The sequence below is a fragment of the Rana temporaria genome, chromosome 5 (genome assembly GCF_905171775.1).
Source record: "Rana temporaria chromosome 5, aRanTem1.1, whole genome shotgun sequence".
Classification (NCBI taxonomy): domain Eukaryota; kingdom Metazoa; phylum Chordata; class Amphibia; order Anura; family Ranidae; genus Rana; species Rana temporaria.
Window position 1 is genome coordinate 399,994,162 of NC_053493.1, and position 24,723 is coordinate 400,018,884.

General features: G+C 43.7%; 1 protein-coding gene across 2 annotated transcripts in view; it reads right to left on the bottom strand.

The window, feature by feature from the left end:
- The window catches only part of KCNQ3 (potassium voltage-gated channel subfamily Q member 3), a 348,769-nt gene that overhangs the window by 45,101 nt on the left and 278,945 nt on the right, over nt 1-24,723 (bottom strand). The window contains exons 5-9 of one of the 2 annotated variants that reach the window (XM_040354981.1): nt 20,882-21,034; nt 20,022-20,132; nt 14,415-14,510; nt 11,172-11,266; nt 8,520-8,546 (exon numbers count right to left, since the gene is read on the bottom strand). In XM_040354981.1, coding sequence (XP_040210915.1) covers nt 8,520-8,546; nt 11,172-11,266; nt 14,415-14,510; nt 20,022-20,132; nt 20,882-21,034 — 482 coding nt within the window. The remainder of the gene's footprint in view (nt 1-8,519; nt 8,547-11,171; nt 11,267-14,414; nt 14,511-20,021; nt 20,133-20,881; nt 21,035-24,723) is intronic. The other variant, XM_040354983.1, reaches the window with a different exon arrangement.

The following is a 24,723-nucleotide window of genomic DNA, read 5'->3' on the forward strand; positions in this document are numbered from 1 at the left end:
GGCATTGCATGTTATTATTGAGCTTATGATCTACATAGGCAGGGGCTTTGTCCTGTGTGTCTTGCTGATGATTGGCGGGTGTAGGCGTTCATTCATTGGCCGGCACCCACTGATCGGCATCTGCTGGCAGCATGCGCCCTGTACCCAGGAGTGCCAAATTACGTACCTAGTATGTGATCTGGCACAGGAGAGCCGCCTTGCTGTCATATGTAAGTTATACATTCGGCAATCCCTTAAAGTAGAACTATAGGCATAAGTTAGGAATAGGAGGTTGTTGGTGATCGCAGTAAAATTCACATATTGTCTTTGCACCTAGAGCGCCTCTCCCAAACATACGATTCTTGGTTTGAAGCGCATAAAAAACAAAAATGTACCTGGAAAAAAAATGTTCTGACGAACAGCAAGTGAACTAGTGAGGCCATTCCTCGTTACTCCCAGTCTTACTGTAAATAGCTCCTTCTCTGCTGGCGGAAGGTTAATCAATACGGGCTCAAAATATCAAAGCTGCGATCGCCTGCAGTTTTTGCCCGCGGCACAGTCTTTTCCTTCCAGCTAATGATGTTAACAACTCTCAAGACCTTGATTACTCCATGACCGCCGTGTGACTCCGCACCCTGTCCTGGGCACTTTTCTTGAATTAAAATAACTTTCCAGCTTAATGATGCATTGTGTAACGTTATAAACTTTCCGACTGCGTCATTTCTGCGTCAGCCGCTGACGCCAATCGTTCAAAGAATTGCGTTTATTGAAATACAATTTTAATAGCATTGTTTGATTTTGTATGACTGTTTTTTTATTAGCAGTAAATTGCTAAATTTGTATTAGAAATGAAATAATTTGGTTTACTTAAAAGGTGCCCTTGAAAATCATTCACAAATATGTTCAGAATTTAAAGTAAGAAATTTAAAGGAATATTTCACTTTTATTGTTTCACTCTAAGCATTATTAAATTCACTGCTCCCGAAAAAACGTCAGTTTTTAAAACTTTTTTTTGCATTGATACATGTCCCCTGGGGCAGGACCCGGGTCCCCAAACACTTTTTAGGACAATAACTTGCATATTAGCCTTTACAATTTGTACTTTAGATTTCTCCCATAGACTTTAACAGGGTGTTCCGCGGCTTTTCGAATTTGCCACAAACACCCCAAATTGTTCGTTGTTCGCCGAACAGGCAATGTTCGACTCGAACTCGAAGCTCATCCCTACTCTTTCTATGGTTGTTTCTGCTCCAAAGCCTATAATAAGGCTTACCTGTAGGTACAGTAAATATCTCCTAAACGTTCATTGTTTAGGACACGGTCAGCAACGTTTTTCCACTTAGGGGCCAAATTCAATGTATGTCAATGCATGGAGGGCCGCATTTACCTGCTAATAAATGAAGATAACATTACACAGCCCCCGCACCTCTGGCCCCCTTTACATTACACATCCCCAGCCCCTCTGGACCCTTTTACATTACACAGCCCCCTTTGCCTCTGGACCCCTTTACATTACACAGCCCCCTGTACCTCTGGACCCCCTTACATTACACAGCCCCGGCACCTCTGGACCCCTTTACATTACACAGCCGCGGACCTCTGGAACGCTTTACATTACACAGCACCCTGCATATTACACAGCCCCTGCATATTACACAGTTGCCCCTGCATACTACACAGTCCCCCCTGCATACTACACAGTCCCCCCTGCATATCACACAGCCCCCCTACACACACCCTTTGCATATTACACAGCCCCCCCCCGGAAGCTACTTAAGCCACTTTGTTATGTTTACTTGAACGTCCCTGTTTGCTAATAACAAGTGTCCCAGTGCCTGTGCTTTACTAACAAAATTACGCTATATACCTGATTTCCGAGGGCCGCTTTGTGCTCACAAGACCGGCCTGCTCTCTCCTCCTACCTTCCCTGCTGATGTCAGCGGGGGACTCTCAGCCCCTCTTGCTCTAGCTGTCAGATCGGAAGAGGAACGAGCCAGCCGGTCACGTGAGCGCCTAACGGCACTCGGAAATCAGGTATATAGTGGTATTTTACTAATAAGGCACAGGCACAGGGAAACCTGTCATTAGCAAACAGGGACGTTTGTGTAAACATAACAAAGTGGCTTAACAACCAATTTAAAATGTCTGCAGGCTAAGTGCACGTGAATTAATCACATGCACTGACGGGCCAGACATTTAGCGGCAGTGGGCTGGGTGTGGCTCACGGGCTGTAGGTTGCCAACTCCTGGTTTAGGAAATATTTACTTTAGCAGCGCTGGTGTTCTCAATGAACGGCGTGCCATCGAGAGAGCTGTTCCGCAGCAGCCATGACTCCCGCGTACATGCATAAGAGTGGCGTCATCACGGCTCGGCCGCACCCCATGAACCCAGAAGGAAGATCAGATGAAGATGGATGCCCAGAGGGAGCCGTAACAGCGTCTCGCTGGAGGCCTTTGTTTTCAGGTAAGTCTTATATAATGTGCTAGTATGCGATGCACACGATCACATTATGCTCTTGACTTGTTTTCTTTTTATTTATTTATTTTTGTTCTTTTTTTTGCATTTTACTACCACTTTAATGCCAGTGTGAATAGGGACAAAAAAGAGACAGTAACACAATCATACACCATGTGCAAAGTGCAAAACTTGCTATTGTGCAACATCGAATAATGTGTGCCTACGTTCACACTGCTCCATTGCAAAAACATATGCATGTGTTTTTGTTGAGTTTCCCGTGCAGGTTTAGAAGATATCCACGGTACCTACATGGAAGCCTTATTATAGGCTTAACTGTAGTGAAAAGTGGTGTGTAAGGGTATACAACCACTTTAATGTGCTTCTTTTTGAGCCACTCCTTTGTTGTTGTATGTTTGGGTCATGCTGGAGGACCCATTCATGACTCATCTTCAGTGTTCTGGTAGAGGGAAGAAGGTTTTCATCCAATATTTTACAATACATGGCCTCATCCATTCGCCCCTCAATGCGGCAGAGTCAGTCTGTACCTTTAGCAGAGAAACAGTCCCAAAGCATAATGTTTCCACCATTCATGCTTGACTGTAGAGATGGTGTTCCTAGGGTCATAGTCAGCATTTTTCTTCCTTCAAGCACGGCGAGTCGAGTTGATGCCAAAGACCTACATTTTGGTCTCATCTGACCACAGCCCTTTCTCCCAATCCTTCTCTGAATAATTTAGATTGTTCATTGGTATGACTGTACATGTGTCTTCTTGAGGAGAGGGACTTTCAGTGTTTGGAGGAAAAAAAATGCTGACTATGACCCTACGAACACCATCCTTACAGTTAAGCAACATAATGCTTTGGGGCTGTTTCTCTGCTAAAGGTACAGGCTGACTTTTTCGCATTGAGGGGTCAATGGATGAGGCCATGTATTCTAAAATCTTGGATGAGAACCTTCTTCCCTCACCCAGAACACTGACGATGGGTCATGGATGGGTCTTCCAGCATGACAATGACCAAAAACATACCGCCAAGGCAACAAAGGAGTGGTTTAAAGTTTATGTAAACCCCCCATACACCCAGTGAAGAAAACAGCCTCAAATGATACACAAGGAGTAAACAAATCCCCCTACATTGCTGTTATGAGTATATCTGCTGTCTTAACATTTATATACTGTTTAGAAAGTTCAGATTGTGTTAGGAGATTTTTCCTTAGTTAACACAGAGTGTGATGTCTGGGCATACAGCCAGGATAGCTAACATTGCTGATTGGAGGAAAGGCACACACCCCCATGAGACTCTGAGAGCTGTTTTGTAATAGGAGCTTCTCTCTGCTAATCTATTTTAACAACCTCCTTTGACAAAAGCTTCTGTGTGCTTTAGTCTAAAAAGTAAAAAAAATATTTTGCTCCCTGAACTGCAACTTAATTTATAGAATTTCTTTTATGTGGTTTTTTTTTTGGATTTTTTGTTGATATTCTGTCTCCATCATTTAAAATACACCTACGATAGGGTGACCAGACATCCCCAGTTTCAGGGGACAGTCCCCTGAATGAGGACACTGTCCCCGGACCAAGTCTGTCCCTGGTTTTGTCCCCAGATTGCATTTAATAGGGGGCAGGGGCAATTTCAAAGACAATCAGTGCTTACACACCCCCGCTTCACCGTGCCTACTAGCATAGGGGGGTGTATTTTTCCCATTATCTGTGCCCCTTTCTGATGATCATGTGCTGGTCGGAGCGGAGGGAATATTTCTTCAGTTTCGGGCGCATGCCCATCCAGCTTCGCTCGCATGTTCTTCTGCCTTGGCTCAAATCCTGGCCAGCCACCTGCCTATCTCCTTGCTTTCCCTGGCGGAGTGATCTTCCTCCACTCCCCACCCAGTAGTAGCCGGGGCCCGGAGAGTAAGACTTGAGAGGCTGTGAGTTGCGGCGGCGGCGGGCAGAGAGTCACTGATTGTTGCCATTACTAGTAAAGAAAAAATATGTCCCCGGATTTCATTTTAAAAATCTGGTCACCTTACCCTATGATAAAGATTATAGGGCCAGATTCACGTAGAAGTGCGGCGGCGTAACGTATCGTAGATACGTTACACCGCCGCAAGTTTTCATCGCAAGTGCCTGATTCACAGAGCACTTGCAATGAAAACCTAAGCTGACAGCCTCCGGCGTAAGGCGGGGTAATTTAAATGGGTGTGTGCCATTTAAATTAGGCGCGCTCCCGCGCCGGACCTACTGCGCATGCTCCGTTTCGAAATTCCCGCCGTGCTTTGCACGCCGTGACGTCATTTTTTCGAACGGCGACGCGCGTAGCGTAATTCCGTATTCCCGGACGGCTTACGCAAACGACGTTCATTTTTAAATTTCGACGCGGGAACGACGGCCATACTTTAGACAGCAATACGTTTGCTGACTAAAGTTAGGGCACCAAAAACGACGACTAACTTTGCGACGGGAAACTAGACTAGCGGCGACGTAGCGAACGCGAAAATCCGTCGTGAATCGCCGTAACTGCTAATTTGCATACCCGACGCTGGTTTACGACGCAAACTCCCCCCAGCGGCGGCCGCGGTTCTGCATCCTAAGATCCGACAGTGTAAAACAATTACACCTGTCGGATCTTATGGCTATCTATGCGTAACTGATTCTATGAATCAGTCGCATAGATAGAAACAGAGATACGACGGAGTATCAGCAGATACACCGTCGTATCTCTTTTGTGAATCTGGCCCATAGACTCTTCATTTCTTTGTAAGTGGGCAAACTTACATAATCTGCAGGGGATAATATACTTATTTCCCCAACTGTGTGTATATATGTGTGTGTGTGTGTGTGTGTGTGTATATATATATATTTATATATATGTGTGTGTGTGTATATATATTTATATATATATATATATATGTGTGTATGTGTATATATATATATATATATATACTTTAACCAGTCATATATAAAAATATATATATATTTTCAATAGTCCAGCAATGTGAAAGGCTGCGTGCAACATACAAGGTCTTAATTAGACAGAAGAATGACTTTTCCAAGTGCCTTTGCTTAAACTTCTGGATAAATGTCAGAACATATCCCCTTAATTACATTTCAATCACTAATCAATTGGATAACGATCAGACCTATCACAACGGCGGAGACCTGGCCTTCAAAGGAAATAACCCCATTGTCAGGAAATGTGTCGCTGTCATCCTAACTAGGGCTCAATTTCTTAATTAAGATGTAACTCCAAAAGTAATTATGTATTTTATTTTCCAAGCCAAGAAGCAGAATATCTTGTCTGCAAAATCTCAGATGAAAATAAAATATGATCTAATATTACTGAGAAGTGGAACCAGAGTGCCACCTTGTGGCTAGTTGGAGCGAGGAATAGAAGAAAAAGAAAAGAGTGGAGGGAGGGATGGAAAGGTGAAGAGAGAGAGAAAGACAGAGGGATGAAGAGCGAGAGATGGAGAGAGAAAGACAAAGGGATAGATGATCTATATAAGAGAGAGAGAGAGAGAGAGAGAGAGAGAGAGAGGGGGGGGGGAGAGATGCAGAGAGAGAGGAATGGTGAGAGAGAGGAGTTGAGAGGGATGCAGAGCGAGGGAGATTGAGATCAAGAGAGAGGGATAGAGAGGGATGGAGAGAGAGAGAGAGGGATGCAGAGAGAGAGATAGAGAGAGGGATGCAGAAAGAGGGAGATTGAGATCAAGAGAGAGGGATGCAGAGAGAGAGAGATAGAGAGGGATACAGAGAGAGAGAGAGAAAGAAAGAATGAGAGGGGGTAGAGACGGACAGAGAGAGAAGGATAGAGAGGGGAGAGAGAGCAATGGAGGGAGAGAGAGAGAGGGGGTAGAGTGGGATTGAGGGAGAGGGAGAAGGTGGAAGGGATAGAGAGAGGGGGGTGGAGAGAGAGGATAGAAATAGATGCAGAGGGAGAGATAGAAAGAGGGGAGAGAAATAGGAGGGAGTCAGAGAGGGGGATAGAGAAGGATGCAGAGAGAGGGTGGGTGAGGGAGAGACAGAAAGAGGGGGAGAGAGAGAGAGAGAGAGAGAGAGAGAGAGAGAGAGAGAAAGATAGGGGGGATAAAGAAAGAAGCAGAGGGAGGGGGCAGAGAGAGATAGGGGGGATAGAGAAGGATGCAGAGAGAGGGGGAGGGAGAGATAGAGAAAGGGGGAGGGAGGGATAGAGAAACAGAATTGAGAGGGATGTAGAGAGAGAGGGGTAGAAAGAGAGGGGTGGAGAGAGGAGGGGATAGAGAGAGGGAGGGATAGAGAAAGAGAGAGATGCAGAGAGAGAGAGAGAGAGAGAGAGAGAGAGAGGGGGGAGGAAGGGATAGAGAGGGATGGAGAGAGAAAGGAAGTGATAGAGAGGGAAGGAGAGAGAGAGGAAGGGATAAAGAGGGAGGAATAAGAGAGAGAGGGGGAGGGAAGGATAGAGATGGGGAGAGAGAGAGAGCAATGGATGGAGAGAGAGGGGGTAGAGAGTGGGGAAAGAGAAGGGGGAGAGAGAGAGGGAGGGGGAGAAAGATGCAGAGGGGGAGAGAGAAAGATAGGGGGATAGAGACGTATGCAAAGAGAGGGGGGAGGGAGAGATAGATAAAGAGAGAGCGAAAGAGGGATGGATAGCGAGGGGGAGATAGAGAGAGGGGATAGAGAAGGAGGGAGGGAGGTAGAGAGAGAGAGAGAGAGAGAGAGAAAGAAAAAGGGATGGGGAGAAGAGAGAGAGAAGGGGGTGGAGATAGAGAGAAGGGGGTGGAGAGAGAGAGAAGGGGGTGGAGATAGAGAAAAGGGGATGGAGAGAGAGAAAGAGGGAGATAAAGAGAAAAAAAGAATATGAAAGAGGGAGGGAGAGAAGGAACACGAGAGAAAGAATGAAAAACAAGTAGGTGAGAAAGAAGGAGGGGGAGGGAAAGAGAAAAAGCAAAGAGGAGGATGGAGGGAGAGAGAAAGAGAACGAGAGGAAGGAAGGAGGGAGAGGCAGAGGGGAGAGATAGGAAGGAGAGAGGGGGGGGGATAGAGAGAGGGGTTGGAGAGAGAGAGAGAACGGGAGAGAAAGGGAAAACAATAATATGCAAGAGGGAGGGAGATAGGAAGGAAGGAAGGAGAGAAGGTGTGAAAGAGAAGTAGGTGAGAGAGAAGGAGGGATGAGGCAAAGAGAGAAAAAGCGAGGAGGATGGAGGTAGAGAGAGAGAGAGAGAGAGCGCAAGAGGGAGAAAAAAGGGACTCAGTAAGAGGAAGAGAAAGTGAATGAGAGGAAGGAAGGTGGGAAAGAAAGAGGAAGGGGGAAAGAAAGCAAGGGAGAGAGAGAGAGAGAGAGAGGGAGGAAGGGAGAGAGGGAGGGGAAGGGAGGGAGGGAGGGGGGAAGAGAGGGAGGGGAAGGGAGGGAGGGAGAGAGGGAGGGGAAGGGAGGGAGGGAGGAAGAGAGGGAGGGGAAGGGAGGGAGGAAGAAGGCAAAGAGAGGAAGAGGGAGGAAAGAGGGAGAAAGAATAGGAGCAAAGAGGAGGGAGGGAGAGAAAGAGAAAGAAGGAGAGTGAAAGCGAGAGAAAGACAAATAAAGGAAAGGGAAAAGAAGAAAGGACGATGAAGTGAAAGGATGGAGGGAGGATAGAAAAATCCCTCAGCATGGTCTAATTACAATTAAATACCTATTTTTAAATTTGATATCTATATACTGATAGATAGATAGATAGATAGATAGATAGATAGATAGATAGATAGATAGATAGATAGATAGATAGATAGATAGATAGATAGACAGACAGATAAGAATGTAAAAGAGGCACAACAACCTGATGAAAACCCCTTTATTAATGAGGCATGGAGGCAGAGTGCCACCTTGTGGCCAGTAGCGGGGGGACAGCGGACTAATAGACACACATACAGTATTTATAGACATAAGAAGAGTTCCAGTAGAAATCTTGTATTCCAATACTCAGTGCTGTAAATATTACCTAACATCACATGTACATTTGGTTCCTTGCTGTGGCTATGTAAATTATTTATAACCAGAACAGCACAAAGCCAAGAATACAGAACATTTTCAGCTTTGGGAAACATAAATCATTTAGAATGAAGTTTACTGACATACCTTGCAGCTCCATCCATCGGCTCCTTCCTTCAGACGAAAGCAAGAAAAAGGGGAAAAAACACACACGTTAAATCCAGCTCATCCATGGGTTTGCCGCCATACGCTTCTATGTGCAATGTGAAGAGCTGCCACCCCCCCCCCCCCCCCCTCCCAGCACCCCTGTAGGATTGCAGGATACCGAAGATGAAAAGTAAAAGTGTGTTTCATGTTGGGGAGATGCTGACAATCTCTGAGCTGCCGGCTGTCTGCTTTGAGTAGAGAAATAAAAGGTGTTTTGAAGCTAAACTGCAATACACAGCTGAAATACATCTACAGGAACGCAAAAAGGACTACGATTTCTGTTCGGCCGCCATTCTTATTGATATTGCTATTTTAGATTGTTTTCCATTTTTACTTAAAAAACTCAATTAAAATGATTGAAACAGTTCTGTTTGGCTAGTTTCATGATTCACACATTCCCCATCAAATGCTGTTAGTGTGCCCATCAGTTGCCGCTGCTGTGCCCCATCAAATGCTGTCAGTGTGCCAATCAATTACCGCTACTATGCCCCCATCAAATGCACGTTAATGAACGGTCATCCCTCACGGAGGTGGAACTAGCGCTAGTTCACACATGACATGAGTTAGTTCTCCTTGTGGTAGATACATTAAGGACCATGTTGCTTGGGTCTGTTACCTGTCACCTGATTGGCTGAAATGTCAGGCGCTGTGATTGGAGAGAGGACGGAAGAAGACATGGAGGACATGCAGGACACCGCCGCTGACCCGCTGCGAGACAGGTAAGTGCTGGGCGATGCACACTGGTAGCATTTGATGGGGGCATAGTAGCGGTAATTGATTGGCACACTGACAGCATTTCATGGGGCACAGTAGCGGCAACTGATGGGCACACTGACAGCATTTGATGGGGCACAGTAGCAGCAACTGATGGGCACACTGACAGCATTTGATGAGGCACAGTATTGGAAATTGATGGGCACACTGGCAGCATTTGATGAGGCACAATATCGGCAATTGATGGGCACACTGGCAGCATTTGATGGGGCACAGTAGCGGCAATTGATGGGCACACTGGCAGCATTTGATGGGGCACAGTAGCGGCAATTGATGGGCACACTGGCAGCATTTGATGGGGCACAGTATCGGCAATTGATGGGCACACTGGCAGCATTTGATGGGGCACAGTAGCGGCAATTGATGGGCACACTGGCAGCATTTCATGGGGCACAGTAGCGGCAATTGATGGGCACACTGGCAGCATTTGATGGGGCACAGTATCGGCAATTGATGGGCACACTGGCAGCATTTGATGGGGCAGAGTAGCAGCAACTGATGGGCACACTAACAGCATTTGATGAGGCACATTATCGGCAATTGATGGGCACACTATCTTAAAAACTGGTATGTGTATAATTTGAACCATACATTGTACAATCTGATTGTACAATTGTAAATTATAAAAAATATATAATAATAATAGCATAATAATAATCATAATCACTTCTTTTAAAATTATATAGTCTCTGTAATAAATTGACCTAAAAGGAATAAATATATGAAAACATGAGCAAAATTATGATTGTATAAATTGAAACATGCGTAATACAATCTGATTGTACAAGGAGAAAAAAATAGAAATTGTGATAATATTACTAAAAATAATGATACTTATTAAATAATAATACATTCCTATTATCACATATTTCATATATTCATTGGGGGTCATGTCTACGCTAAGCCCTACCCACTTGTTATAAGCCCCACCCACCACTTAAAATATTGAGAGGAAGTTAATGAACGGTCATCCCTCACGGAGGTGGAACTAGCGCTAGTTCATACATGACATGAGTTAGTTCTCCTTGTGGTAGATACATTAAGGACCATGTTGGGAACAGTCTCTATCAGCTTGTAATTGTTCCCAAGCACCCAACATTTTCAGAGTTAGCAGCTGGGACCTAAGCAGTGCATATTTTGTAGGTGGGTTTACCCCCCCCCCCCCCCCAAAGCCAAAGAAAAGAAAAAAACAGATGAAACTTAAGAATAAGAAACTAGCAAACTGCTGATTGAAACCACCCCAAGGCTTTAAAGCAGGGGTTCACCCGTACATAATACTTTTTCCCCTTAGATTCCTGCTCGTTTTGTCTAGGGGAATCGGCTAGTTGTTTTAAAATATGAGCCGTACTTACCGTTTATGAGATGCATCTTCTCCGCTGCTTCCGGGTATGGGCTGCGGGAATGGGCGTTCCTATTTTGATTGACAGTCTTCCGAGAGGCTTCCGACGGTCGCATCCATCGCGTCACGATTTTCCGAAAGAAGCCGAACGTCGGTGCGCAGGCGCAGTATAGAGCCGCACAGACGTTCGGCTTCTTTCGGCTACTAGTGATGCGATGGATGCGACCGTCGGAAGCCTCTCAGAAGACTGTCAATCAAGAAGGAACGCCCGCTCCCGAAGACCCATACCCGGAAGCCGACGGAGAAGATGCATCTCGAAAACGGTAAGTACGGATCATATTTTAAAACAACTAGCCGATTCCCCTAGACAAAACGAGCATCCATCTAGCATCCATCTAAGGGGAAAAATTGTTTTATGGGTGAACTCCCGCTTTAAGTCAAAGTTATAGAAAGAGTATAATATGAACTCTTGAACTTACCTAAAATACGGAAACTGGACGATAGATTCGTAGAGCCTCCATGTGGCTATGAGATCGAGCCTAGTCAGATTCGTAGCATAAAATCTCCAGGCAGACTAAAGTGATACAAAATCAACATAGTGAAAAAACTATACTTACTTTAGCTGTAATACATTATACATGCTGTTTAAACTCGGTGGATTCGTGAGTGAGACTTAGTCAGGAATTTGTTACCCATATTTGTTCATGCTATTTGCGCTATGAAGATCTTTTCTCTTGTTTTTCTATGAGCTGTATCAGTGTGGAGGAAGCGCTGCACATATGAAACAGATGTCTACATAGTGTGATTAGATCCCACATCTCTCAATCATTACACAGGGTGTTGTTCACGGAAGAAACACTGGTGTATCCATACAATTGGACTAATTGTCTTTTCTTTTTGTTTGTGGATCTGTGTACATATTGTATCACGCATAATTTGGTTTTCACATTATCTTAGTTAATATTCAGCGCAATATATATTATATAATTTCTACACCATTTTTGTTTGACATACATCACTTTATTGCTGCGTTTATTATTTGGTTATTTTGTTAATGACATTTTTTTAAATATTTAATTAGCGCTGTAGTACCATTTTCACATTATACATGTATGTGTACATTTTGTGGAGCCACTGCATTTTACTTCCTAGGGCACTACAGGGTTAAAATTGCAAAAAGAATGCCGGCAACTCGATTGCTTCTTCTTAAACCTCTATTGAGCACAAACAAGCAGTGCGACGTCAAAACGCTAACATGTTTCAGCAAAAGCCGCCTGAGGAAGGCTTTTGCCGAAACATGTTAGCTTTTTGATGTCGCTAACATTTAGCTGTAATACTTCCTTTACCTGTAATACATTATACATCTATGTGTACATTTTGTGGGGCGCCTGCAAAGAGGCATTTTGACTTCCTAGGGCACTACAAGGTTAAAGTTGCAAAAAGAATACTGACAACTTGATTGCTTCGATTTTCCGCCATTCTTTTTGCAATTTTGATGTATGGGACACAATGGCCTGAGCACCGTTATTCAGCTCATCATCCTACAAACATGCGGTAGAGCTTGGGTGAGTTTTTGTCGACATTACAAGGTTAAAGGGTTTAAACCATGTGCTTAAAGGGTGAAGCCTTCTACACACGATCAGTCCATCCGATGAGAACGGTCTGAAGGACCGTTGTCATAGGTTAACCGATGAAGCTGACTGATGGTCCGTTGCGCCTACACACCATCGATTAAAAAAACAATTGTGTCAGAACGCGGTGACGTAAAACACGACGTGCTGAAAAAAGCGAAGTTCAATGCTTCCAAGCATGCGTCGACTTGATTCTGAGCATGCGTGGATTTTTAACCGATGGTTGTGCCTACTAACGATCGGTTTTGACCTATCGGTTAGGAATCCATAGGTTAAATTTAAAGCAAGTTGGCTTTTTTTTAACCTATGGATAAATAACCTATGGGGCCCACACACGATCGGTTTTGACCAATGAAAACGGTCCATCAGACCGTTGTCCTCTGGTTAACCTATCGTGTGTACGAGGCCTTAGAGCCCTTTAAAACAATGTACATGTATTCTTTTTGCCCCCCCCCCCCAACCTGGACCCAAGTTAAACCACCCTTCCCCTTGACAGATGCATACTTACCTCCATGTGACATCTGTAGTTCTGCTGCTTGTTTACATCCAGCACCACACCACCCAACATTCAGCTACACTGTGGCTGCACCTACGCATTAGTGCCCCATAGACTTCTATAAAATTGTCTCAAGTCATCTCCAGCCTTGTGACACAGACCCATAGAGGTCTATAGGCATGGGCGTAGCATAAGGGGTTGCAGGGGTCACAATCGCAACCCAACCCCTAGCTCCAGGGAGCCCCTGCAGCCTCCCTGTCCTATTATCATATCCTCCACAAAGTCCAGCTCCGATCTGCCCAAGGGTCCCACAGCCACGCTTCAGTACTGAGCTTCCACTTTGCCTTCCACGGTCCACACCCCCAAGCTGTGAGCCATTTCCTGAATGGAGGGGAGCACAGGGTGATAACAGCCCAGGGGCCAGGTCAACATTTGCATCAGGGCCCACAAGCTTCAAGCTACGCCTCTGTCTATAGGGCATTAATGTGAAGGGCGTCCCCAGGACAGTGAAGACTTGCACCAGTCAAGGTAAACAAACTGCAGAACTTTTGAGGACCACCACCACCTGAGTCCCAAAAATTAGACGCGACTCTTTATTTGAAATGCAACACACACACACACACAACCATGTATTTTGGAGCATAAAGATGCAGGTACAAAGGGCCAGATTCAGGTAGAATTCCGGTGGCGTAACGTATTGATTCACAAAACACTTGCCTGTAAACTTGCGGCGGCGTATTGTAAATCCGTCCGGCGCAAGCCCGCCTAATTCACATGGGGCGTGGATCATTTAAATTAGGCGCGTTCCCGCGCCGAACGTACTGCGCATGCTCCGTTTTGAAATTTCCCTCCATGCTTTGCGGGAAATGACGTCACACCGACGTAATTTTTTGAAAGGCGACGTGCGTTACGTCCTTTCCTATTCACGGACGACTTACGCAAAAAAAAAATTTCAAATTCGACGCGGGAACGACGGCCATACTTTAACATGGCAAGTCTAAATATAAGCCAATAAATAGCAGCTGTAACTATACACTGGGAAAAGCCGACTAGCGGCGACAGAAGGGAATGCAACGAACGCGCGTACCTTCGTGGATCGCCGTAAACTGCTAATTAGCATACCCGACGCGGAAAACAACGCAAACTCCACCCAGCGGGCGCCGAAGTATTACACCTACGATCCGAAGGCGTACGAAGCCGTACGCCTGTCGGATCGAAGCCAGAAGCCGTCATATCTTGGTTTGAGGATTCAAACTAAAGATACGACGCGGCAAATTTGAAAATACGCCGGAGTATCAGTAGATACTCCGGCGTACTTCTTCTGTGAATCTGGCCCATTGCTTTTGTGCTTTGGAGTGACATTCAAATTGAATGGGACTGTGACACAGCAATGCATGTAGCATGGAAATGTAAATAGGCTCTCCGTGGTTATAGATTGGTTTGGGCTTTACTACTGGTTCATCATTTTTAGTCACACAATAGTCTCTCCAGCAGTTAACACATGAGGGCTTTGTTATACAGTAGGATCTAGCTTATATATATATATATATATATATATATATATATATATATATATATATATATATATGTCTGACCTGGATGAGCTCAGCTGCTGGTTTCCTTCGCTTTTCAAAATGTTTTTGTCGATGTTGTTCTTGTACCTTAAGAGCCAAACCGGAGCCCAAAATACCCTAAAAACAAAACAAAAAAAAGAGTTATTCTTGATCCTAAAATATAGCCAATTTTTTTTTTTTCGGGAATTTGAAAATTCGGAATTCCTAAATTAGAGAATTAGAAATTCTAAAAATCGAAAATTTGAAAACCCAAAAATTTGAAAATCCGAAAATTTGAAAATCCGAAACTAAGAAAGAAAAGCCAAAAATTTGAAAGAGCGAAAATCCAAAAATCCAAAAATTCCAAATAATAACTAACTAATAATAACTATTAAATTATAGGAATTGAAACTTCCTTTCAAATTCAAAAGTTAGTGAACGTAATGATTACGAATTTATCCAAAGTTACGAATTATCCGAAATAACGAATGCCACATCTAAACACATGGAACGAAACAAATTAATAACTTTATTATTATTATTATTGTTATTTATTATTATTAATGCGTTACGTTCCATCCATTTAGATACGGCATTCGTTATTTCAGATAATTCATAACTTTAGATAAATTCGTAATCGTTATGTTAACTAACAGTGAAATGATTTCAGATTTTCAAATTTTCTGGTTTTCGAATTTTCGTTCTTTTAAATTTTCAGATTTTCGAAATTCGAATTTCCAAACTTCCGAGTTTTCAAATTTCCAACTTTACTATTTTGGAATTTTGGATTTCCGAATTTTCAGATTTCTGAATCTTCTAATTTTAGAATTTCCAACTTTCGGAACAAAACTAATTGCACAGGTCTACTAAAATACACTGACTCTGACTGTCTCTGAGGATGACCTTTGAACTTAGCTCTAACCCCGACACTGACCTAGATCAAACCCTGATTTTAGATATTTTATATATTTTTTTCCTCACTTTTTTTTTACAATTTTTTCCTCTACCTAGGAGAAAAAGATACAAGGTCACTGTAAAGCCCACCCCTGTGTTGTTTTCTCATTTTAAAAAGAAGAAAACAACACAGGGGTGGGCTGTACATAAAGCCCACCCCTGTGTTGTTTTCTCATTTTAAAAAGAAGAAAACAACACAGGGGTGGGCTGTACAGTGACTGGTCACTGTGATGGCCAATCAGAGGCTATCACAGCAATCGGGTGGCTGGGAACCAGGACTCCCAGTTCCTGATCAAGACCCTTAGTTGTCACTGGCAGCTTGGTCTCTGTGTCGGGAGTGTGCTGTGCTGTGCAGCACACGCTGAGCACAAGACAGCAACGTATATATGTAGCCCCACGGGTAAAAACCAACTTCCATAAGGCCACATATATACATACACTCGGAGGGAAGGGGTTAAGATTTATTACAATATGTCTATGGCTAGTAATCGTTACTAAAGAGAGCGCAAGAAAGACCAAACTAGAGTAAAAAAATAACTAAATAAAAATTGCAAAATATAGATTAGGTTACAAAATAACAATTTGGTTGAAACAAACATATGCCAACAATCTCAGCCTTGCAGAAGTTTTAACACATTGCAGTTTTCTTCTGAAACACCCCATCTTATATCGAGAGTATCTGTCTGATGCTTTGACAAATTGTATATAAACACTGTATTTGGAAATTATATTGTTTTATTATCTGTTAGTGGGAAGCCCTCCTTTTGTCCTCTGTGCTCCTCAGGCTTCAGTGGAGGTGGTTTGGCTGGGATGCATGCCCACTCCAATTCTTCATTTAGATTTTGTAAGTGGATGTTTTTGTACATTACGTTGTAATGCATATGGTATGCATACTTTTGATTATATTTTGTTGTTTATATATTTTAATATGTATTTATCTATGTTGCAGACTACAACACCTATTAGTTATCCCCCTGATGAAGATCAATTGAATCGAAACACGTTTGAGGCAATTGCTATTTGTCACAGTTCGGGTGATGTCTGTGTATTGTACCAAACTGAATTGCTCCTTTTACATCTATATGTGTTTTTAAATATGCTATTCTTTATAACATTTTGTGATTTTTTTTATACTTGTTATTTTTGGGTGCCTAAAAAAATCCCATCCTCCCATTATGCACTATTTTCTACAATAAATCCTCGTACACACGACCGGTTTTCCAGACGGGAAAACTGCCATGAGAGCTTTTGGCCGGGAGAACCGGTCGTGTGTACGAGGATTTTTTGTAGAAAATAGTGCATAATGGGAGGATGGGATTTTTTTAGGCACCCAAAAATAACAAGTATATAAAAATCACAAAAATTTATAAAGAATAGCATATTTAAAAACACATATAGATGTAAAATGAGCAATATAGTTTGGTACAATACACAGACATCACCCGAACGTGTTTTGATTCAATTGATCTTCATCAGGGGGATAAATAATGGGTGGTGTAGTCTGCAACATAGATAAATACATATTCAAATATAAAAAACAAAAAAATATAATCAAAAGTATGCATACCATATGCATTACAACGTAATGTACAAAAACATCCACTTACAAACCAGCTCTCTTTTTTCCCGCTGGGATTCCCGTCGTTTTTAACTCGGCCGTTTTCCTATGGGAAACAATGAGATGGAGCATACACACGGCAGGGATTCCCGAACTAAAGCTCTCATGGCAGTTTTCCTGTCGGGAAACCCAGTCGTGTGTAGGGGGAAAAAGTTCCCGAGCAGGTTCTTGGTTTCCCTTCGGGTTTCCCGCCGGGAAACCCGTACGTGCGTACGAGGCTTTAGGGATGTGTCACCCTAGTTACCATCACTAACCTGGATCTATAATTTGGAGGGGGGCTTCAATCTGAATAATCTAGAGATAGGGGCTGGTACCATCATCCACAATGGTTTAGTATTTAAGAGAGATACCGGGGGCTGCCCCAAACATGCCCCTGGCAAAAATGGAAGGGTACCCAAGGATTAGGCAAAAGATATGATAAAATATAACAATTTATTAAATAGAAAAACATGATTAAAATAGGGAAAGAAGACAAATTTACAAAAGGGGGCTATGTATCGAAATGTAGATCTTGATACAGTCAAGAGGACTGTGTCAAGATCTACATTTCGATGCCCCCTTGTGATCCTTGGGGCTCATTGACCCTTTGAAACCTCTTGAATGAACAATGTAACTACTGTTTGTACATAGCCCCTTCTGTAAATTGTCTTCTTTCCCCATTTTAATTATGTTTTTCTATTAATAATATGTTATATTTTATTGTACCTTTTGCCTAATCCTTGGGTACCGAGCTAGTCCAATCCCTTCCCTTTTTTCCCGGGGGCATGTTTGGGGCAGCCCCAGGCATCTCTCTTTAATACTAACCTGGATCTATTATATATTGGTTAAAAAAATTAAACTGAGGAACAAATGTGTATACCTAAACAAAATATTACAATGTCTAAACTAGAATGAATGCCAAAGAGGCAAACTATCCCTATGTAGTAATGCTTCATTTCTAGACATTTACAGTCAGGTCCATAAATATTGGGACATCGAAACAATTCTAATCTTTTTGGCTCTATACACCACCACAATGGATTTGAAATGAAACAAACAAGATGTGCTTTAACTGCAGACTTTTAGCTTTAATTTGAGGATATTTACATCCAAATCATGTGAACAGTGTAGGAATTACAACAGTTTGTATATGTGCCTCCCACATTTAAAGGGACCAAAAGTAATGGGACAATTGGCTGCTCAGCTGTTCCATGGCTTGGTGTGTGTTATTTCCTCATTATCCCATTTACAAGGAGCAGATAAAAGGTCCAGAGTTCATTTCAAGTGTGCTATTTGCATTTGGAATCTGTTGCTGTCAACTCTCAATGTGAGATCCAATCAGTGTCACTATCAGTGAAGCAAACCATCAGAGAGATAGCAAAAAAAAATTAGGTGTGGCCAAATCAACCGTTTGGAACTTCCTTACAAAGAAAGAATGCACCGGTGAGCTCGTCAAAACCAAAAGACACGGAAGACCACGGAAAACAACTGTGGTAGATGACCAAAGAATTCTTTCCCTGGTGAAGAAAACACCCTTCACAACAGTTGGCCAGATGAAGAACACTCTCCAGGAGATAGGTGTATGTGTGTCAAAGTCAACAATCAAGAGAAGACTTCACCAGAGTGAATACAGAGGGTTCGCCACAAGATGTAAACCATTGGTGAGCCTCAAAAATAGGAAGGCCAGATTAGAGTTTGCCAAACATCTAACAAACATCTAACAAAACTGAAGGGAAAATGCCCCAAGAACAAGCAGGAACTGAAGACAGTTGCAGTAGAGGCCTGGCAGAGCATCACCAGGGATGAAACCCAGCGTCTGGATTTGCACCCAAGTATTAAAAAGTGAAAGTTTGATTTATGATTGTTAATCTGTCCCATTACTTTTGGTCCCTTTAAAAAGTGGGAGGCACATATACAAACTGTTGTAATTCCTACACCGTTCTCTGATTTGGATGTAAATGTCCTCAAATTAAAGCTGAAAGTCTGCAGTTCAAACACATCGTGTTCATTTCATTTCAAATCCAATGTGGTGGTGTATAGAGCCAAAAAGATTAGAATTGTGTCGATGTAGGATTCTATTGGAGATGGATGAGCATTTATTAAAAAATGGGAAAGAGAATTAGGCACACAGCGGGGTAGGACCACAATTGGGAAAATGTTGAATCTGACACATGCCTCCGCGGTGGATGGGCAATCAGGAGATTGCTGGAGGGGCTGTAGAACCCTGGGAACCATGGCCCACCTATGGTGGGAGTGTCCTAAAGTTAAGAAATATTGGGAGAAAATATTGGGATTTGTAGAGGAGATAACAAAGAAAAAAACTAAGATGGACCCATGGATTGTCCTCTTCCATGGGGGGGGGAAAAAGGTATTAAAAGCTATAAAAAAAACCCTAGTACCGCATTTACTTAATGCAGCAAAGAGACACATACCCAGGAAGTGGCAAGAGGTGGAATGCCCCATGATCTGGGAATGGATCGATGCAGTCGAAAAAACATATAGAATGGAAGAGTTGAGAGAGGGCATAGAGGGCAACAACATGAGCCAAGTTAAGAAATGGGATGACTGGAGGGCTTTTAAAAAGTCATGGAGTTACGCTGAAAACCTACGGGTAGATATCTAAGGCCTCGTACACACGACCAGACATGTCCGATGAAAACGGTCCGAGGACCGTTTTCATCGGACATGTCTGCTGGGATCATTTGGTCTAATGTGTGTACACACCATCAGACCAAATTCCCCATGGACAGAATACGCGGTGACGACGCAGTGACGTGGCGGCGGCGATGACGCAGCGACGTGCGCGAACCCGGAAGTTCAATGCTTCCACGCATGCGTCGAATCACTTCCACGCCATGCGCGGGTTCTCGGGCCAGCGGACATGTCCGATGAGTCGTACTGACCATCGGACATGTCCGACAGACAGGCTTCCAGCGGACAAGTTTCTTAGCATGTTAAGAAACTTTTGTCCGCTGGAAACCATGAGCGTACAACGCATACCTCTACGAGGTGGAGTCTGAAGTGTTAAAAAATAAAATAAAAATTGTGTCGATGTCCCAATATTTATGGACCTGACTGTATATAGAGAGAGAACTTACAGCAGGAAGTGCAAAAAATGAAACACCAATCAAAGAAAAGGTGGCCGCAATCAGTCGTCCTTCCCAAGTCTTTGGAGTCTTGTCCCCATAGCCAATTGTAGCGAGAGTGATCTACAAAACAAATGCAATAATTCAAATTTTTTATAATTTCAAATAATACCAAATTTTTTAAATACAAAAACTACCATACTATGATAGATGTGCTGTCATAAAGGACCTTCCAGAAACATTGGGCCAGCTGAGAGATTGTACCAGCCATGTTTTCAAGCATGGGAGCCTAACTAAGGCCCCATACACACTATTATTTTTGTCTTCAGATTAACCAAAACCAAATAGTGCAAGGGCCTGCCTGATTGCATACAAATTGAAACTCTAATGCCCCGTACACACGATCGGAAAATCTGACAAGGAAAGTCTGATGTGAGCTTTTGAACGAAAATTCCGACCGTGTGTATGCTCCATCGGACTTTTGCTGTTGGAAATTCTGCCAACAAAAGATTGAGAGCTGGTTCTCAATTTTTCAGACGGAAAAAAATCCTATCGGAAAATCCCATCGTCTGTAGCAATTCTGACGCGCAAAATTCCGGAAACAATTCAACGCATGCTTAAAGCATTATACTTAATTTTCTCGGCTCGACGTAGTGTTTATGTCACCGCATTCTTGACAGTCGAAAGTCCAGAGAACCTTTGTGTGACCGTGTGTATGCAAGCCAAGCTTAAGCGGAAAATCCGATTGTGTGTACGCGGCAACATTTTATTTCCTAGGATCTCTGCTAAAAAATATATATATATATAATATTTGGGGGTTATACATAGTTTTCTAGCAAAAAATTACATTTTCACTCAATTGCTCTACTTACCAAACCCCACCAGAGGGCATCGGCGTACGTTTCAAAATCCTCTTTGGCTTCCCCTTTCTCGTTCAGTTCATGATCATCTTTCTCCACCAAGTAAACAAGAAAGGAGGACAAGATGAGTGTCAGGAATCCGATATACCAGGCTGTGATGAGTTCCTGAAAATAAAAGTTTTTGCATGATGAGAATTGCGCTGTGGGATGCCCATGTGTACATACTGGAGACATCACACCAATCAGAATACCAATATTCATAACTATAGTGACCCTCCAAGAAAGCAAACAACATTTTGCACATGGATTTAATAATAGTGTATTCTCCCATCCTGAGTTAGGCTAGAATACAGGTGCAACTGAGCGCGTGCTAGTTCCTCTGCAGTGTGCACCATAAAGCTACGTGGTGTGTGTACTGCCTTTGTCCTCTGTAGTTTGCACCTAAAGCTACTTGGTGTGTACTGCCCGTGTCCTCTGCAGTTTGCACCTAAAGCTACGTAGTGTGTACTGCCTGTGTCCTCTGCAGTGTGCACCATAAAGCTACGTGGTGTGTGTGTACTGCCTTTGTCCTCTGCAGGCCATTAGTATGTCTGGAAGGACAACAAGGAGAGGCAGAGAGTCATGAGCCAAAAAAAGAGGGCAAGCAGGCTCTGCGTCTAGAGGCAACAGTGCTGGTCGTGGACACAGTGCATTCTCATCAGCACGTGGCCGTGGGACACGCTCGTCCTTGTTTTCGGGAGCTGGCCGTGTTGAGCCGCAACATGCCGAAGACTTGGTAGAGTGGATGAATAAGCCGTCCTCATCCTCCTCATCCTCTCTCACCCAGGCTCAGGGTACTTTGTCTGGCAAAGCAGCTGCCAAGGTGTCCTCTTCCCTCTGCTCAATGGCATCAGTCACTCCTTCCCTAGCCCCACCATGTCCTCCTGAGTAGTCCCCCGAACTGTTTGACCACAGTGTTGGGTACATGCTGCATGAGGATGCGCAGCGTTTTGAAGGCTCCGATGATGGTACACAGCTAGAGGAAGGCAGTAACGTGAGCCTAGAGAGAGGGGGTGCCTAAGAAGGACAGCAATCTGGCAGTCATGTTGCCCCAGCTGCAGCATACTGCCAGGATTTCTACAGTGATGAGGAGGGAGGGGATGATAAGGTCCATGAATCTATGTGGGTGCCTGAGAGGAGGAGGAGGAGGAGGCACAGGCACATCTCCAACAAAGCAGGATGCCCTTCAGGGACCAGTTTAAGGGCAGAACACCAAATGCATCACAACGCAGAGCTACGCATTTGCAGGGCGCTGCTGTGTTTCAGCGTTATTCAAAAAGTTCTTTGGTGTGGGCCTTTTTTGAGACGAGTGCATCAGATCGCACCGCTGCTATTTGCAACATATGTCTCAAGCGTATCTCGCGTGGCCAAAACATCACCCGCTTGGGCACCACATGCTTGACCAGACATATGTCGACCTGCCATGCAGTTCGTTGGCAAGCGTACCTCAAAGACCCACACCAAAGAACAAAGCGGACCTCACCTTGCCCCTCATTAGCTGGGATCTCCAACCCCACTCAACCCTCAGTCCTCTCTGAAACCTGCACTGATAGGACTGAAGGTGTAGAATTAGGTGTGTCACAGCCTAGTACATGCAGGCAATCTACTATCGGTACACCGATGGCAGATTGTTCCAGGCAAATTTCCCTGCCCCAGCTGCTGCAGCGCCGAAAGAAGTTCTCTCCCAGCCATCCACATGCCCAGCGGTTGAATGCTAGCTTAGCTAAATTGCTAGCACTTCAATTGCTGCCTTTTCAGTTGGTAGATTCTGCCCCCTTCCGTGAGTTTGTGGAATGTGCGGTACCTCAGTGGCAAGTTCCCAAACGCCACTGGGGGGTTACAAAATCCTGGTCCTGGACAACGTGTTGCTGAGGCTTCGGTCAGTCACAGAAGGAGCGGTGGAGAAGGTGGCCGTCTGACCGATGCGTTCAGACAATTTTTTAGTTTAGTTTACAGAGTTGTGGCACCACCACCACCAACAAAGGCTCAATTTTTCTGTCCCTGTTCAACAGGGGCATGTAATTACAATTCTTGATCTAATATTTCACAGAAAGGCCCATTCCTGTGCCCACCAAGAGTAACTGTGAGGGCTTACAGAGTTGTGGCACCAGCGCCAGCACCAAAGGCCCAATTTTTCTACCACTGTTCAACAATGGCATGTAATTACATTTCTTGATATAATAGTTCACACAGCAGGGCGTTCCAGCGCCCACCAAGACTAACTGCGAGGGCTTACAGTGTTGTGGCAACACCAACACCTAGGGCCCAAATTTCTGCAGAGTATATACGGCAGGCCCCTACTTTCAAACATCCAACTCACAAACGACTCCTACTTGCAAACGGAAGGAGACAACAGGAAGTGAGAGGAAATCTACCCCTAGGAAGGGAAATTCTCTTCTGTCCACTGATGCTTTATCACCAATCCTTGTTTCACTAAAAAACCCAAATTTTCAAAACATCATTTGTCATTGGGACAGAAAGTGAATTGCAATCTTCTGAACAGATGCACACAGACAGCAAAACAAATGTTTACAGGGGTGATAACCCTTCTCTATGTTTTCAGAAAAGCGGGAAAAATAGATTTTATGGCTGGAGCTACACTTTAAAAAAGCACCAGTTCAAAATTATAAACAGATTCTACTTTCTACTTAGATTCAACAACAAACCTACAGTGCCTGTCTTGTTTGCAACGCCTGTATAATGCTGTTCAAAGTATATAGGGCCAAAGGGGTTTGTAATGACCTGGGGGGAGTGCGGGGGAAACCCATGCTATTTTTCTCAATGATTTTCATCCATATTGCAGGGACCAGACATTACATTACTATAGACACCCAGCAGGTACGATATTTAAAGGAATTTTACATTTTTTTTTTCACTTTAAGCATCATTAAAATCACTGCTCCAGAAAAAACAACCGTTTTAAAACTTTTTTTTCCAATGATACATGTTCCCTGGGGCAAAACCCGTTTTCCGACAATAACTTGCATATTAGGCTTTAAAATTAGCACTTTTGAATTCGAACGTTTGAATCCCATTGACGTCAATGGGGTTCTAAATGTTCGCACGAACGGTCAGTCTGTTCGAAGGTTCTGGTGCGAACCGAACGGGGGGGTGTTTGACTCATCCCTAGTGGTGTGGCTGTTTCAATATGCACACTTGAAGAAAGATGGGTTGCATGGTCGAGTCACCAGGAGAAAATCCATTACTACACAAATGCCACAAAGTATCCTGCTTACAATACACCAAACAGGACAGAGACAAGCCTCAAATCTTCTGGCACAAAGTCATTTGGAGTGATGAGACCAAAATTTAGCTTTTTGCCCACAACCATAAACATTACATTTGGAGAGGAGTCAAGGCCCTTGATGAAAAGTACACCATTCCTACTGTGAAACATGGAGGTGGATCGCTGATGTTTTGGGGGATGTGTGAGCTACAAAGGCGCAGGAAATTTGGTCAGAATTGTTGGCAAGATGAATGCAAAATGTTATCAAAAAATACTGGAGGAATATTTGCATTCATCAGCCAGGAAGCTGCGCATGGGATGGACTTGGACATTCCAACATGACAATAATCCAAAACACAAGGCCAAGTGGACCTGTCATTGGCTACAGCAGAATAAAGTGAAGGTTCTGGAGTGGCCATCTCAGTCTCCTGACCTCAATATCATGAGCCACTCTGGGGAGATCTCAAACGTGCCGTTCGTGCAAGACAGCCCAAGAATTTACAGGAACTGGAGGGTTTTTGCCAAGAGGAATGGGCAGCTTTACCATCTGAGAAGATAAAAAGTCTCATCTACAAATACCACAAAAGAC